This window comes from Perissodus microlepis, chromosome 15 (assembly GCF_051167445.1).
Source record: "Perissodus microlepis isolate ML-2025 ecotype Zambia chromosome 15, ASM5116744v1, whole genome shotgun sequence".
Lineage (NCBI taxonomy): Eukaryota > Metazoa > Chordata > Actinopteri > Cichliformes > Cichlidae > Perissodus > Perissodus microlepis.
This window is the reverse complement of record NC_140475.1, coordinates 2,970,459-2,989,074: the sequence shown is the minus strand read 5'-3', so window position 1 is coordinate 2,989,074 and position 18,616 is coordinate 2,970,459. Positions and strand designations below refer to the sequence as shown.

Sequence of the window (18,616 nt, the reverse complement as noted above, 5' to 3'; positions counted from 1 at the left end):
TTAGGTGGATCATCTGCCTCACTATCTGCATGTCCTCCTTCATTGCATCCATGAACTTTCTCTATGGTCTTTCTATTTTCCTCCTGCCTGGCAGCTCCTCTTCTGCACATGTCCAAAACACCTCAGTCTTGACTCTTTAACTTTGTCTCCAGCTCACTCCCAGTGAAACTCTTAGCACCTTCAAATCTGTATACTCAAATCCTAACAAACTCCCAATTAAAGTTGCCAACTCTACTGGTATTGGGCTTTTTCTTTTAGTTTTTGATTTATTTTGGCTAGTTGTGATTGGCTGTTAGACTGATTTGTCTCATGCCAACCCTGATTTTAACAGACACATGGGCAAATGAATGCTGAAGAGGCCTGATTTTGTATATCTTCCTTAATTTGGATGACCATGACTTCATTTTTTGACTTTGTATCTTACTTAATATAATGATTAACTGGTCAATGAAACAAACAAGCCCATAATTACTCTCATTGCCTTACTTGCAGTTATAATATAGTTGTCCTACACAGTACTATAGGAATGAAAGAAGCAATTAGTTAACAAGCTTCCAGCCTTTGAGAGTTATTTAACTTTTCTTACTATTCAACAGCCTTGAACAGTTTTCAAGGCTGTTGGTATCTAGCATCTTTTTAATCTTAACAAAATGTAAAGTTGCTTCTATGTTCCTGAGCAATAAATATATAATGAATACTGAAGTCAGTGCAGATCTTAAACTTGCATTCTTTCTAATGGCCACCAGGTGGCGACTCCACTGTATGCAAGAAGACGCTCCAGTGTGCAGAAGTGCATGACTGAATGACATATCCTTGGTAAATGTTTCCAAATGTGTTTATGGTCTTAATGCTAATATTAGGTCACTTTGAAATTATAGAAACAGTTGGACTAAAATAAACATTAAGCAGGCTGTTTTCTCATTGACGAGTTGCTACTGAGTGAGGCCTAAGTCACAGTGATTATTCCCATCGTACATATACAGTCTATGCTAAGATTAATGGGGAATTTGCCAGATGGGGGAACGCTAAGATCCTATCTGTCGATGCAATGGCAGAAAATGACAACTTGTATTGTGAGTTCTTGTTTTCTTTATGAACTGGCTGTGAGTTTAACTGACCCGTGCTGTTGTTCGTCTGATGTTAACATTTCAACATCTGCAGCCCGCTTTAAAATAATATGATCCGTTATGGGAACTGATCAAAGGGATTTTTTCATCCTCTCCCCATCTCTGGTTAGACATGAGGATCTATTGTCTATAAAATATTTGAATCTAAATGCAACATCAGAGTAATTATGCCTGGGAGCATATGTACCCCAAGCCTCCTCTTTCAAGCAAACATCAACTTTCCAGCCACCTGATATTCAGCTTTAGCCTAGTCATGCTACCTGTTGGTTGTTTTTCAAAATTTGCCCAACAACAGCTTCATCCTCATCATGAAAACGGAAAATTATCCTCGTAATTTATTCGTATTCAAAAGGAGAACACTGCACATAGCAACTCTTTCCCTGGGCACCTGGCTGATTGGATACCTGCAGCGACTCAGACATACTATGAATGCAAAAACTCTTTACAGATATTGATTCTTTCACTGATCCGCGGTGCTATAAAACCTATGTGCCTGCTCTTGCATCATAATCCAAATACCTTATTATCATAATCTACCCAGCGTGATGCCCCAAGAAAACTTCCCTGATGAGAAAAACATCACAATTACAATATCTCCATTGACAAGGTCATATGTCCCCGCCAACGTTCTTACAGTGTAATTCAAACAGGGCATTATTTCCCATTCACCGAAGATGCATTCCTGCTCTCTGCTGCAATTTCCCCGCTTTGATGTCATCTAATGAAATCATCAGGAGAATCAATCTCTCCTCCTATTCCCACGACAGCCTATTAAGACCCAGCACTAGAGGAAGTCTAGGCAAGCAGCCATTTTTAACTTCGGCGGTGTCTAAACGCAGGGCGATAACAAATGATGAAATCAAACTGGTGCACAAGTAAGAATATAAATGAGTATAAATTACGCTCCGCTTTGCAGAGAATTTGCAAGTCATATCCCAATCAATGATCCATCCCGGCGCTCACTAATAATTCCTGTAATCAATGCTTCCAACAATCGTGTAGGGACAAAGTGTTAATTAGAGCACCGCTTCTGACACTGTAAACGGCTAAAGGGAGAATAGTCAGTATGGGCGTAGCATGGAGGAGGATTAGGTGATACTCATACGAGCAATATAGCTTACTCCACCATCGTCATTCCTTGTTGCTTGTTTTATAAATGAAGACATCAGCTGCTGTGGTTATAATCCATCAGGGAGCGGAGCAGTCCATCCCATATGGGCGAGAAATTAGAAAAATCTTGTGGCTCCCTTCTGAGCTTTCTTATCAAGTTAAGTATACATCAAGCAACCACAAAATATAAGACAACTTTTTAATATTGTAGGCAATGGGAAAGAAAAAAAATCTATACGCGCACCTCCACAATGTTGGATGGATCCTGTCGCCACTGTGCAGCAGCTAGGCTGCTTTCTGACTGACACCACCATTAGAGATGGTTACACCTGTCTAAACCTCGCCTCTGTCACAGATTATCAGCAGAGAGAGCCACTGAGAAGAGGACAGAACCTCCTCCATGGAGTCAGGTAAGGCAGGCGGGACAGACAGATTGACAGGTGGACTATTTTCCAGAGAGCAGTAGACTCTGTCCAGCTCTACACCGCTTGCATAATGAGGAGTGAATTCTGACGTGAATGTGCGCAGATGAGGAACTAATGATAAGAACGTGACTGAGGGGCACAGAGGTTGCTCAGGTGTGTGCTGCTGTTAGTGCTGAGTGTCAGTTTGACATATTCAATTTCCAGACTGTGTGGCTTTGTAAACTGTACTAACCCTATAAATATCCCAGTATGTGTTTGAGTGAAAACCATATCAGGCCCAAAGGGGAATATTTCAAGATTACAATATAAAATAAACATTTTAAGTAGAAGACTGCTGGAACATAATGTAGGTCATGTTTTTTTATGCTAAATGTTCAGCGCATCAATAGATATTTTTTCTGCCAGTTAAAGACGGTATGAATATTTTACATATTACAATCAGCATTAATTCTTTGACTTTTTTAATGGCACAGAAATAAGATGTAAACACAGCCCTGACACATTTTAAACTTACCAAGTTAATTAATAAGTAAGCAGCAGACAAGGGACAACACCTTAATTTGCAGTCAAATGTTCCCTTATATTTACTAGCGAGGTGCTAATTTGATCTTCCAGGCTACATCCAAAACAATGAGCTAAAAGAGGATAAAAAGGGTCTGCAAAGCTATGGTGGAATCATGGGAAGGCAACAGCAACTCAAATCACTCATTACAACCAAGATATGCAGAACAGCTTCTCTGAATGCAGAACTTGTCAAACCCTGAAGAAGATGGGCTTCAGCAGCAGAAGACCACACCAGGTGTGTTCTAAGCCTTTCTGCTTAGAACACGAAAGTGAGGATGCAATTCACACAGACTCACAAAAACGGGACAAATAGACGTTTGGAAGAACATTGAGTCTTGATTGGTGCTGAGACATTCAGATGATTGGATCGGAATTTGATGTAAACAAAATGAACCAGTGAATCCATCCTGCCTTTTATCACCAGTTCAGGATGGTTGTGTTGTTGTAATGCTGTTTGTAGAATTTCTTTTTGCCTCCTTAGTGGAAGCTGAGCATTGTTTAAACACCACAGCCCACTGAACATGTACTTCTCCACATCATACCGATCTTCTGATAGACGATTGGAGCACAATCATGTGTAATGTCATGAAACTCAGATAATCTCAGACTGTTTTTTTCCACAGTCTCCAAATCCCAATCCAATAGATCTCCCTTGGGATTTGGTGCAATGGGAATTTCACATCATAGGTGTGCGACCAACAAATATGCATTATCATCATCTGCTATCATGTCAATGTGGACTAAAATCTCTGTTATGAATGGAGGGAGTTCTGAAGGCAAAATGTGGTGGTCAAGTGAAAGTATATTTTTTAGATTATTGCTGCTGTAAATCAAATTTACATTTCTTGCACAGTGCCTACGTAAATAAAGAAAAATCCATCTCTGAGACCATAGAGAGAGTAGGGATTTTTGACCTTTTGTCCTACAGAGTAGATAAGTCATGCCAGTTTCATGGCAGAGAGGGATCCAGTGTTTTCCGTGGATGCGGGGGTGTTTCTCTGACAAAATGAAAAGGTTGCCTTCAATACTGGAAGAGACACAGAGGGAGACAAGATCTCTCTCCGGCCACTGTTTTCGACAGGTCATCAGCAGCAGGCTAGAACATTTATTACCAAACTTATTGCTTTGCTGCCACCAACAGGGGGAAGGGGTGGGGTCGGGGGGGAGGAAATCACAAAAGGAATCACAAAATAAACGAAGCTATCCTCCTTCAAGTCCAGCAAGTGGAAAGATGTGCCGCAACAACTCAATATTGTTTATTATTTCTGGGTTTGTTTCCTTGTGGAGCGCAGATAAGGAGCTATCCATCACGGTCCCGGCTGGTGACCTGAGGATTTCATTATGTCCCAACACAATATGTTCACGGTTTACATTGAGCAGCACACAAAGGCAATGCCAAGGAACCAATTTCCTCTTACCTTCATGAATAAAGAATCTCATTCATCTTCCTCTGTGCACATCCATAAAGGCAGACAAGAGTGGAGAGGAGGCCCATTATCAAGCTGTCCTCAGTGCTTCCACAGTGGTCTAAGCACAAATGCAGCTGAAGGGAAACACAACTTTCCTGTTGTTTTGAGATAGGAAAGTTTAAATTGTGTTGACTTTTGAGTTTTTTTACAACATTTTTTTTTTTACCTTCTTTCTTTTTGTGCCTCCACAACCACACGTGAGAGTCGTGACTACACTTGTGATTCAGTTACCCTCAGCTGGTGTCTGTCATATTGATTTCTTCACACTGACACTCATATCAAGCCTTCACAATAAACCCCCGCTGTCCCTAAAGTACCTCCCACACTGGTGGCTGAATGAGTTTCTATCCGTCCATTCAACATTTATTCGTATACAGCTTGTTCCCCTTTCATGTCATTGTTCCAGATAATATAACATGTTCGAGACAATAGAGTGATCCTAAAAATGATGCCTCACGCAGAAATGAAAAATCAGGACAGCTCTCAGTATTACAATATCTGAGCCCTCTCCTACCACTGACTCGTGTTTTTTTATTATTCAGCTCATTTCCTCAAGAGCAGAGGGGAGACTGTGACAAACCACCTGCTTTCCCCCACACTGGTGAAGAATTGGATGACTTTGGAGCATGTCGGGTTCTTTCTTTGCAAGTATAGGTCAGTGTTAAATCACATCAGAGCCACATTGCTGAAACTGAGCGAGAGTTTAATGTGTTCGCGCCTGGTTTCTCAGTCCGTAGACGAGTTCTGGTCTTTTGCAGCGTTTTCCTCTGGTCCGACGGGAGGTGAGAACTGTATCAGCACAGTGAGGAGAATGAATTTTAAGCTATAGTCCATTCAACCTTTATTTTATTTTTGACTCGAATTTCTTCTGCCATATTCATTACATATGTTTATACCTAGTTAGACTCATACGAAAAACGTTAAGTACACCCCATGATTCAGTAGGTTGTAGAATCATGTTTAGCAGAAATAACTTCTGTATGACTGTTTCACATTATTGTGGAGCAATTTTGGCCCACTCTTCGTTACGATGTTCGTTATGATGAACCTCTTGTTGTTCCTAGAGTATTTAAAAGTAGAATGGGAGGCAGAGCCTTCAGTTTTCAGGCCCCTCTTCTGTGGAACCAGCTTCCAGTTTGGATTCAGGAGACAGACACTATCTCTACTTTCAAGATTAGGCTTCAAACTTTCCTTTTTGCTAAAGCATATAGTTAGGGCTGGACCAGGTGACCCTGAATCCTCCCTTAGTTACACTGCAATAGGTGTAGGCTGCTGGGGGATTCCCATGATGCATTGAGTTTTTGCTTTTTAGTCACCTTTCTCACTCAACATGTGTTAATAGACCTCTCTGCTGAATAATACTTGTCATTAACCTCTGTCTCTCTTCCACAGCATGTCTTTATCCTGTCTTCCTTCTCTCGCCTCAACCAATCACAGCAGATGGCCCCGCCCCTCCCTGAGCCTGGTTCTGCTGGAGGTTTCTTCCTGTTAAAAGGGAGTTTTTCCTTCCCACTGTCACCAAAGTGCTTGCTCATAGGGGGTCATATGATTATAGTGTTTTTCTCTCTATGTATTATTGTAGGATCTACCTTAAAATATAAAGCGCCTTGAGGCGACTTATTATTGCATGACCCAGACGTTACCTGTGTGCAGATGGCACACAGGTAATGTCTGTATACTTTGGTATACAGAGGATTTATAGACCAAATCAATGACTGCAAGGTGCCCAGGTCCCGTAGCTGCAAAACAAACCCAAATCATTACACCTCCACCATGTTTAACACCTGATATGACGTGTTGGTGCTGATATGCTGTTTGCTTTATTCAGATGCAACTTTGCAAAGCCTAACTGTGCTAACATGTTCTTTTTTTGAGAGAAGCTTTCTCCTATCAACCCTCCCAAACAAGCCACACTTGTTCAATCTTTTTCCAGTTGTACTGTCATGAACGTTAACGTTTATCATGCCAACTGAGACTGTAGAGTCTGAGATGTGGCTCTTGGATTTGCTGCAGTTTCTCTGAGCATTGCACCGTCTGACCTTGGAGTGGATTTACTGGGACGATTGTGTCATTGTGCTCAAACACGCCTGAATGCTTCAGACCGACAAACTGCTTAAACTGCTGCTTTTACAGAGGTGCTCACACTTAACATCCTCTTATGGAAGCGGTGAGGCAGTACTTAGCTTTTCATGGCTGCAAAGAGTTCGGTGAAAACTTTTTTCTTTACAACTACATATGCAGTTTGGATCGTCAGTGCCATTCCTACTATAGATGTAAATGTGTACAACGGTCTTGTGTTATTTATACCCTTAATATATATCGAGTATCATTTCAGGATCTGTGCTCAGTTGAAATATTAAATAGAATAGGAACAAGCTTAAGGGCTGAGTGCAAATTTGTCATCTCCATTTAAATTCTGGCAGACAAAGCAGGTTTTAAAAGTTTAAGCAACTTTAGGTTTTATGGAAATGGTGCAAAGTGTTCCTTTAGGGCTAGGATCGAAAAGCTTAGTTGCAATTTAGTGGGGTGGGGGCTGTAACTTGGAAATTCCTTGAAACTCACTGTATTTGTTAATGTTAGGAAGACTTAGTCTGCTATGAAAACTAAAGAAATAGATTCAGTCGTGTTTGGCTTTGGTTTATTTATTGTGTGCTAAACAGTGTATGAAGTAAATGTACAGTAGTTTCCTTGTGACATCTGCACGTACAATAAAATGTTATCATTGGCCTGCAGGCCACACTACACCTGTCTTTAAAATGAATTACACTGGGATATCCTAACTTGGTATTTAGAGGTCTTCAGTTTTGGAATGACCTTTCCAATAACCTCTGGTTTGCATCAGTATCTGATCTTTCTCACGTCCAACAGAAAACATACTTTCTTTAAAAAAAAAAAAAAAGCCAGCTATCCAAAGTGGCTGTACAATAGCTGATATTTGATTTGTCATATAGACCTGCGAGTACGACCCCAGGAGTGCATAAATACAGGACTAAGTATTATTGCAGATGACCTTCAGCTCAGCAGTGAGCTGCTCACACTAAGCCTCCTGTGTAGCTGTGGCTTAAGGCTATAATTTCTCACCTGCTGGTAAAAAGATGTGCAACATAACAATCACATTCAGAACCGTGCAGGAGTCAATACCTACAAACAGCGCCCACTGAAGAACACAGTCTTGTGCATGTAACCACTGTTTGTCCCTTTTCAAGCATCAGTGGAAAATGGCATGGTGCAAAGATTTTGGAGTCCACTGGGCTGTGTAATGCCACGCTGATTATTTTCCAGAGCCAGGGAAAATAAAACTGTCAGGCTGCATAAATCATAATTAATTGTAATTAATTGAACTAGTTTTAGCCTAATCATCACATAAATTGCACAGCCAATTTCCAGTGGGGGGGAAAAAGCCCTGAAAACTACTCACACACTGTAATTGATGGCTTTGCTGAATGCATTTCAGGCATTTAATCATCTATGTAAATGGGCTGCATTACTCAGGAAGTGATTAAAATAATGGAAATCTACTATGTACAAACTATGCCAATTACACAACTAATGGACTTCCCACTATGTTGGAAAAGTTTAGAATAACTGAAGCTTAACCGGACTAAAAATAACTGACAAGGAAAGACAAGTCAAACTTGTTTACTAATTAAAAAAGCACAGCAGTTACACACGATATGAAATTCAATCCATTGGTAGTAATGTACAAGAACTATAAATTTGGCTGGATTTATATCTTCTAGATACATTTAAGCTGCTGTACACATCTGCCATAAAATAGGGACTGTGCTCACAAATGTACGAGGGGTTTAAATAAAACACTGCCATAACAAACAAAAGGAGGGAATGTGAGGAGAAAGTGAGAAAAAAAGGGGGTAAATACTGAGGAATTCCTGTTGAGTTTATTCTGTAACCTTCAGCATTACAGGTTTATAAAAACAAAAGCAGACAGTGACTAAAATCTACATTTTTCCAGGGTCAGTTATCATTCCCAGCCACATGTGAAATGAAAGAGGTTGCACTGTATAAAGAGTAATGTTTCAGATACGGAGCCCGCTCATACTTTGCCTCACAACAAATGCTCAACATGGGTTAATGAAGTCTAATAGACAACAAAACAAACAAAAAACAAGCGTTTTACACAGCCTTACACCCTCTTTCACACTGAAAGAAGACATCAATCTTAATGTCCAGTCCTGACAGATACTTGTATACCACAACACCCCTCAACCGCTGAGGGGATGCACCGACTCCCCCTCTGTATGAGAAGTGCACCGAGCTGCTCTCACTCCTTCCTGCGCTTCTTGTCGTGGTAGTCATCCTTGGAGCGGTTGCTAGTGGATGGCCTCTTAGAGCCGCCGTGCTGCTTGGCTTGCTCCAAAAATTTATCCAGACCGAAGGGATCCTCCTCAAACTGAACAGGTCCTTCGCGCCTCTGCCCGTGGTCGGCGCCTGAGAACTCTTTGTCTGGGGCAAACCTGAAAGTGGACAGGAAAACAACTCATTACCAATCCCTACCTGATCTGCAGGTTATTTAAACAGACTCACTGACAAGGGGCAGAACATTTTGAATGAGAAGAAAATGACCCTGAAAATATCATGGAGCAAATGTCTCTGGTAGGGATAGCTCAGTAGGTAGAGTGGTGGCCCCATAATCGGAAGGTCGGGGGTTCGATTCCCCTGAACAGCTACCCTGAGGTACCCCTGAGCAAGGTACCGTCCCTACACACTGCCCCCCGGGCGCCCAATGGCTGCCCACTGCTTCACTGAGTGAATGGGTTAAATGCAGAGAGGAATTTCCCCACGGGGATCAATAAAGTACACTTTCAAATGTACGACAGTCAAAAACTGTTTTCAACATTCTGTTTTGCACAATGGTCTCGCACCCTGTGGCCAACCAAACATTCCTGAAGCACAATGACAACCTGGTGACTAAACATATGGGACAGGCTATGCTCGACTAGCCGAGGGTAGCACTGCTGCCTCAAGGACGAGACTTCCTGCTGGGATTCATGTGAATGCTTGTCTCGTGCCTCAAAATAAAATTAGAATAACCTTGAAATTTTTTAGGTCTTTGTCATTTAAGAAAACATAGATACTCCCTTGGCAAAAGGGTGCAGGCTTAGCCATCTTGGTAGCAGCCTAATTAACAGTTACTATGCTTAGATTCCACATTTTCAAAAGAAAAATTCAAACAAGACAACAGTGACGACTTCAAGTTATTATAAGTGAGAAAACTGCTGGCAATGTGAACTGACCAGCTCCGAGAAAAATCAACTCCCATTGCGAGCGACTGAAGGAATTACCAATGAGAAGGCAGGATACCACTAGCTGACATATGACCAGGTATAAAAAAATATATATGACAAAGTTATCTAGGTAACCGGAGCCTGGAATGTCTGCTAGCAACAAACCGTCAGCACCAAACGATGCACAATGAGCAACCCACGTCCTGTGCAGACGTATTGGAATACCAAATTGTATCCATGGCAGAAACCTCGAAATAAGGTTCACCGACCACATGAGGAAGTATGATCACACATCTGTCACTGTGTTCCTGAGTTATGCTGTTAATTACTTGCTGGAACAATACGACATCCAAATAAAGCTGACACAGATACCACCACTTCAGCTTTTTTACCCTTTTAGACATATTAAACATATCTCTGAAATGACCTCATAATGAGAATATGAATATAATAAAGTAAGTCCAAGGTGTTCTTGATTTATTGTGTTCAGTCCTTCCTTGGGTCACTCTAAATTTTGTGAAATTTCCTGGATGTGTTGTCAACACATTATGTTTATCTTAAAGGAACATTTTTGTAATCATTTTCTTCCCAGAACAGTTAAAAAGGTGAACAGGTCAAATAACGCTGTCTGAAGAAAAAACACATAAAGAAAAAGTCCTCAGACCTGTTGTTGTGCATGAGTGAGTCCAAATCATCTGCGTAAGCATCTTTGTCTATATTCTTGCTGGGCCTGTAGATGTTGGAGGCCATATCTCTGCCACTGCGGAAAGGCTGGTCATACACGTTGTACGTCTCATCTTCACCACCAGCAAAGCCACTGTCCATACCCTGAAAAGAAAGAAAGAAAAGGAGAAAGAACTGAAACTTTCAGCTACATTTATCTTCACAGCAAAAAACCCAAGATGTGAACGCTGGAAGAGTGGAACTAAAAACGTGAGAATCATTCCAACCTTGCTCTGATTGAAGAGTCTCTGGTCATATTGCGCCTCGCTGGAGGAACGAGGGTTGGGCTTGCCCAGAGCGATGAGCTCACTGACGTCCCTGTCCTGATCTCTCTGCAGCTTCGACCTGGGACGCGGAAAGAGGAAATCAAAGGGATGTTCAGCAGAAATCAAAGACAAGATAGAAGAAATGACTCATGGAAAACTTTAGAGAAAGTTTACTTTAACTTTCTTTAAAAGTGCTGTAATAATTTGAGTGCTACAGCTTCAAAAATTTAAAGAGAATAAAAGTGTCATTTCAATGTCATGTTATATAATACATAAAAATATATTGGAAAAATGCTGGGAGAAACTTGCATGAATGCTTAAACTCTGTATCCTGGCCTTAAAGCTTAAATATATATTGAAATGTGAAGTTTTTTTATTCAGTTCTTGGTGACTTTAACATCTTGATTGTCCTTCAGCAAACAGTCATCTCAAAGTGAAGTGAAAAGTAATTTTAAGATAACAAGGTCTGTGCTTTCTGACAGCTGGAATTGTGACTGTAATGAGCTCTCCTCTGAATTTCACTTTCTTCCCTTCTCCAGGGACCCACAGTTCCATCAACTGACAACCTGACGTGCAGAACACATGACTTAACACACAAATGCACACTGGCGGCGCATCCCCCATGCACAAACAGTCTGTGGATCCTGAGCGCGCTGCTGGATCCTGCTGCGTTTGTTCAGTATTAGCTCTAGCTCCATGAATGATTCAGCAGTGCGGACTGCATTCGTGTGTGCGTGCGTGTTTAGAGGGAAAGGGTGGTTGAGTTCACATGCGGTGCGTTTAAAGTGTGTGTCCAGCACCTCTTATCGGGAGCAGCTCTGGAAATGTTCCTGTCGTGCTGCCTCTCTTTCCTTCTGTCATGGCGGATCTCGTCACGCTCCCTGGCCTCGCTGTCCTCGCCACCTGCCGCGAGAGATGGACGGATGGGAAGAGGGAGAGAACAGGGTGCAAAGAAAAAACGAATAATAAAGAAGAAGAGAGAAGCAAGGGGTACACATGAGGTGAAATGGTGCAACAGAAGTGTGGGGTGAAAAGAGCAGAGGAACAGGGCGGGGCAGAAAGAGAAGGTTTTATAAGTAACCTTAGAATATTTGAATCAAAATCACAGCTGATGGATGAAGCATTTACCACAGCAAAAGTTCTATTTTATAATCACAGTCAATGTCCTGTAGCTAAACAGTCATTCAAGGAGTAAAAAAAAAAAAAAAAGAAGAAAAAAAATAGACACTAAACATTGATTTTTCCTCTCAAAAATATACGTGAATTATCAGTGGGGAAGCAGGAACATCATTTCACAGCTTACTGGTCCTGTCAACACTGGCAGACTGAAAAATGTTGTCATGATTTATGCCGGTCATGTTCCCGATTTGGTAGTGGTGACAGCACTGATAACAGAGTCCGCTCTACTTGCTCAGAAAAGCCTCACACAGATACATCCATGAATATTAAATAAACTTTATATTCCTGGCTCTTATCTTCAGGGCTCACCTTTGTCACCGTGACTTTTGATCCCTGCCCTGCGATCTCGAGCCATTTGGGCCAGCTCCCTCAGCTTCTCCTCCTTCTTTTCCTTCTCCTTCTGAGCCATCTTCTTCTCTACCTGAGCTCGCATCTCCACGGCCTCTCTGGCCTGCAGACATAATCAGCATTTAAATATAACCATCGAACGATCACTTTAAAGCACAACCTTTCAGATTCACTTTGACAATCATGTGTTACCTTTCTATCAGCAATATAGAGGGCCTCAGCCAGCTTGGCAAAGTTTTCATTGATGTGAACCGTTTGAAGACCCCTCCCATCAGCAGCCAGACGTTTGTCGAGTGGGATGGTGTAGCCCTGAGCGCAACCAAGCATAGTGAGGAAATAAAAGTGAGCACACGTCATGTACAAAAAACAAAACCGACCCAATAACTATTTCAGATGTCATGTTACCTTAGCGTTCTTCCAGTTGGAGATGCACGGTGGAATCTTCCACTCTTGCTGCTCCTTGACCGTCATCTGTAACAAAACTGAGAAACTATTAAACATAGTGCAAGCAACTTGATTTAGGATGCAGCGTTAAAATGACTGGAAAGCCGGACATCTGTTTGAGCCAACTCTACCTTTCTGCTTGGAGAATGCATCACAGGGGCAGGGGGAGAAGGCGGTCCACGAGGAATCTTCTTGTTGATTCTGAAGCACGAAGAATGACAGGCAAAATATTTTAGATGTTTAAAAAAATTAATCCTGTAAGACTTTTAAACACATTTTACTTGGAAGTCCATATTTACTCCTTACTTTAAATTTCTAGGGTGATCAAAACACCACACCCATAAAAGGGACACATTCTACAAAATAAACATCTAGATATCATAACTATGTATTAAAGTGTCAAAACAGATATTAAAGGTTAAATGAACACATTTCAAATTACATAAATTAATGATGGAGATAATGTTTACTTACTTAAAACGTGGAGGTTCCATGGGGTCTTTCTGCATTTCCACCATGCGGATCACCCTCTGTTTGGCCCCTGAATTAAATGCCACTCCCTGTTGGGACGGGGTGTACCTTGAAAAGCGGGAGAGGATGGGTGGAAAGTGCCAGACAGACAAAACTTTATCTTAACCCACACTGACATCCGTTAAAGCTAAAAATACAAGCATGTAGTTGCGTGGCAGCAATAAGAGCTTTCTGAATTCTCCAAATACTTCAATAGTTCATTTAATAGCCCTTTAAACAGCATCCTGTATGAAAGGAGAAAACATAATGCTATCCCACAAGTTAGTGATACACCATTTGACCATTTATATAAACAATTAACATAACTGACAAAGTGGTGCAGGTAATGTGAATGATAATTGTAAGTTAATCTTCCATTTCATGTCATGAGTTAGTGATATATTTTATCAGCTAAACTCTGATCATCATGTTTTTCTAATAAAAAGCTTCTTGTCAAGTTGTTGCCTTGCATGAAATACACAGATCTATGCATGTTCTCAGAATCATGAGTCAGACTAATTGATCAGTGTGTTTAAGGTTCTGCATAATTCTGCTTGCACCAGTACCGTCTGTTCTTGTATTGCAGCCTTTAGGATGATCAGAAATTAATCAATAACTAACTAACTAAACTAATACAGTCTAAGTGCAAAACTCTGGTTTTGTAGGCTGAAATTCAAGTGAATCCAGAGGAGAGCTGCATTATTAACAAAGAGGTAATTTTGCGGGGATGCTCTGAATTGATTCCTAGACTCAAGTAGTTATGTTAGCTAGTGTACATCATTAGCTTACTGTTAATAAGCTATACCCAAAAGCTGTTGTACCCACGTTAAAAGAATCTAAGAACGGGAGTAGAACTGAAAGAAGGCCTCAGGTCCATGTACTACAGAGCACTACAGAAACTGGAAGTCAACTTTCCGACCCTCCTCCCTGACTGTGTGCAGTGTTGATAGTCTTCTGACTAATACATACCTGATGTACTGTGCAGGAGCTTGTTTGTCTGCGGCTCTTACAGGCATGGCAGCAGCGATTTTTTGAGACACCTGCTTCTCCAGGGCTGCACGGGTCTTCTCTGTGAGCTACAAAAGGATGATCATGTTTACATTCCAGATTCAAGAAGAGCAGTCACATGACACAAGAGAAACTGTACTTCTCAAACATGTAGTAGTAAGAAAGCATCCTGACTGGAAACAACATAAACTGATGAAGGTTGAGCATGGTGCAAAATCGGGAGATTAACAATCACCAAGAACATTGCAGGCTTTGAATCAGTAATATCTCAAGTACACTAAAACACTACAGCCTGAACTGTCTTTTTATTTTCTTTACTTATTTATTCATTCATTTAAGTCTTTATGATTTAGTTTGCAGGAGGATTAAATAGACTTGAATCAGTAATTTTGTTAGACAACCTTGTATTTCACAATGACAACTAAAACGAATCTTAAAGATAAGCAGTCATCCTGGTGTCCAACACTTCTTACTAATTAAGTTTAAAAAGTCTAAATACAAAGTTGTCAAAACTAATTATGACAAATTGTTTCACTCGCTCAGCAACTTTACTGGGACAAAAATATACGTTGTCCATTTTTTCTTTGACATCATCGACACCTCTGAAAAGCACTTTGTGACGGCTTTATATGAAAATTTTACTTACTTCTTTGGTAAATGGTTCTAAAAATGACAAGTGAGCACTCAAATCTAAAGTAATTCTGAGGACGACGTGCTCTTACCTCTTGTATAGCCTCCTCATCTGGCTTCTGTAGTCCTGGAGCATCTTCATTGAGAACTTCCTTTGGAAGCAGGTCTGTGTATTTACTGAAGATCACCTATAAGCATGAAAAATGAAACCAATAAAGGAATACCACTTTTTAAAATGAAAACAGAGCCAGAGATGCAAATAAACTAAAGCCTAAAAGTCATTTTCTGGCCTTGTGAAAGCGATGTACATGACAGAGGTTTTATTCAGGCCTTAAAAGAATTGCTGATTTTTATATTATGATTTAAAGACAAATTGGATTGTATTGAGAGGATCCCTGCTAACTGTCGAAGGGATAAAATGCCCATATACCTTATCCTTTCCCTGTCCTTGTCTGGCAATGGCATCATATTTAATCTTTCCTTCTGCATCCACTTGTACTGCCAGGGCATTTGATGTCTTCTTCTTTCTACCCATCTCCAGAGGAAACTGAGCCACATGGATCTCTGGGAAAGCACCTCCATCTCCAAAGTCCTGCAGAAACACATATTTTGCAGTGAAAACTCAGGGTTGATTTCATCTTCAAACCGTAGAGGTTAGACAAAAAGGGACCCAACTATAAGCGAGCCAAACAAGAAACCTTATCCCATACGAGCAAGAGGTTTTACCTCGAGTGAGCGAGGTATCCAGCCTTTTCTGTGTCCATAAGGAGGGGGCTCTCTACGGGATGCAACCAGGGCGGTAGAGTAGGACTTCTGGGCCCGGAGCTTCTCCTCTGCCTCCAACTGATCTTGGGACAGCTGGGTCGGCGCCGGTAAAAAGCTGAACACACAGGAATCCACATGTAAGTCTCAAAGTGATGAACAGTAACACAGGCGCTCTAAGCCCTGGCTAGCATTAGCCGCTAGTGACAACAAGTAGCTTCGAGGTTAATTAAGACACGCGTGTAAGTGTCAGTTCAAATAGCTAATGATCAAGGTTAGTTAAGAAAAAATGTTAAACAAGCAAACTTAAACACGTGGCTGCCTAAACTACGTCTACACAACGAACTACATCATATCGTGACCACAACTGCGTGCTGATAAGCTAGCTATGCTAAATGTGGAACTCGCGACATTTTTACTTGCTAGCCGTAGCCGTTGGCATCGACTAAATCAGATACAGAAACGACAGCGTACATACCACAAATATCAGTGTGATACATTAATCGTAGTCTACACACCAGAAACCAATCGGTTGAATCGATATCTTATTTCCTAACAGTTTTGCAATTTATAACTACAAAAGGCTTTGTCGTGAAGCTCACCTCGTCAGAGACATCTTCCCGTTTCTTCCTAAGCAATGAACTGCACATGCGCGAAGACAGAACAGACATGCGCAGAATAGAACAGACGACAAACTAGAAACAAGAAACGTTCTGGACAAAGTATATAGGAGGAAAGTAGGCAGGGGCATTTGTAAGGTCTAGGAAACGACGGATGGAGAAAGAAGAGCAGAATTCTTCATACTTTTAAGTTAGAAAAATATCATGCAAAATTGAAAACAATTACTCATTTAAGAATAGAAGAAGTGGTAACTGATAACCTGAAAATGACAACTAATTCATGTTCATCCTATTATAAAAAAAAAACTTTATACGGAGTGATGCTCTGACCTTTTTGAACTCTTTACAAAACACTCCCAAACTGGAAGGAAGGTGAGGATTTATGTGACACTATTATCTGTCAAAAAATCTGTGAATAGTACTCCTAGCCATTGATCAATGGTATTTGATCAGTGGTTGTTGATCAATGGTCATGGCAATGTGCATGTTAATGATTAAGGAACTGACCTCACAGTGGGCTGGTTTCAGTTATTGTGCAAAAGTACTGTTTATAAGGTTGGGGAAGCCTGCAGTCAGCTGAGACTGAAGAAGTCACTTGGATGAGTGATGAAACGTTTCTCCCACTGAAAACACTTTGTCCAGATAAACAGATTCAACCTTTTGGAATCTATAAGAAGGCTGAAAAATAACAAATGGGACAGATAGCTTGTCATCTGAGTTCTATAAATTATTTCATCCTGTTATGAATATATATCAGTTGATGCATTACCCTGGCGTATGACTCAAGGATTAATTATTCTAATTCCCAAACCTAAAAAAGATTTGCTTTTAATAGACAGCTGGCGTCCTATTTGCTTATTGAATAATAATTACAAAATTGTGGCCCTTGTCTTTGCACAGAGAATCAAACCGGTGTTAGAGTCAATAACTGATGAAGAGCAATTTGGCTTTTTACCTAACAGACATATTTCCAATAATATCAGGCTTATCTTGGATATGTTGAATTAGTCATACCTAATTCCAGATAATGGCAATATTCTGTTTTTAGATTTTTTTAACGCCTTTGACACGGTTGAACATCAGTTTTTACATCATTCACATAAAAGCCTTGCCTTTTTTGTAGTTATATAACAATGCCAACTGCTCTATTAAGCTTAAACATGGGTCATCAGCCAGATTTAATGTGCAACGAGGCATCAGACAAGGCTGTCCAATTTCACCATATCTTTTGCTTCTTGTTGCTCAGCTGCTGTGCTCACATATAAAATCAAGGAACTTACAGGGCATTTCTATCACTAACAGGACATTTCTCATTGATCAACTTGCTGATAACACAACTTTGTTTTTAAAACATAGCACAGGGATTTCTTCTGCAAGTATTTTGTTAGAATCATTCTCTAAAACGTCTTTTGCCTTAATCTTAAAAAGTGTGAATTATTTTAAGGAGTGTTTAAGAGTTTTATTTGGAACAACAGTAATATTCTCTGTAAAAACAAATCATTTTTTTCCAGAACTGGTTTGATAATAACATTCTCATGGCAAGCCAACTATTTAATCAAGAAGTGCATCTGTTTACTTATGCTGAATTTTTACACTACTATAAAATTCCTCTTTCTCCGAAGTAATTCTCTGTTGTTTTTGACGCTATTCCCTCAGGATTGTTTTCACTTCTTTGATGTGTAACAGGAAATAGAGCCCAGCTTCTGCCTCCTCTGGTCTCTGAAACTGAAATTATTCAGACTAGTTTTCTACCCTTTTAACCACCTAAAACAAGAACCAGACAACTCAGAATCTGTTTCTTCAAGATGTGCTGTTCATGGTTTTATTTTTGGTGGTTATTTCTTGATTTTATGTACTTAAAAATTGACAGTAGGCTTTCTAGATCATGTAGTAACAAAGTGAATAGAAAAAGGTCCTCCTGCATGCTAGATTTATAGAGTCCTAATGCAGTAAGTGAGACAGTGTGCGGGAGTTATATTTACATTGTTGTGAAAATACAAAACTATACTCACTGCCTTTATAAGCCATCTGTATGTTTTTTTTCCAGTTGGTGTTGTAAGTAATACTCGCGGCTATCAGTGGAGTCTCAGGCAAGCCAGTAAGTGCAGACAGATCAGATTGTAACTTGCTGCAAAAAGCATTTGGAGATTCTGTATTGAGTGTACGTGCCAAGCAGCAAACTGAA

At 40.4% G+C, this 18,616-nt stretch overlaps 1 protein-coding gene across 1 annotated transcript; it reads right to left on the bottom strand.

Moving 5' to 3' along the window:
• Positions 1-8,874: 8,874 nt before the first annotated feature.
• On the bottom strand, positions 8,875-16,519 carry snw1 (SNW domain containing 1). The gene is made up of 14 exons (XM_084953697.1): positions 16,414-16,519; positions 15,776-15,929; positions 15,480-15,641; positions 15,142-15,237; positions 14,381-14,487; positions 13,376-13,480; positions 13,033-13,102; positions 12,863-12,928; positions 12,650-12,766; positions 12,419-12,560; positions 11,731-11,833; positions 10,892-11,009; positions 10,606-10,769; positions 8,875-9,170 (listed from the first exon to the last, which is right to left on the bottom strand). Exons 1-14 carry the CDS (start codon positions 16,425-16,427, stop codon positions 8,978-8,980), a joined length of 1,611 nt encoding a protein of 536 aa, XP_084809823.1. The 5' UTR covers positions 16,428-16,519; the 3' UTR covers positions 8,875-8,977.
• Positions 16,520-18,616: the final 2,097 nt, after the last annotated feature.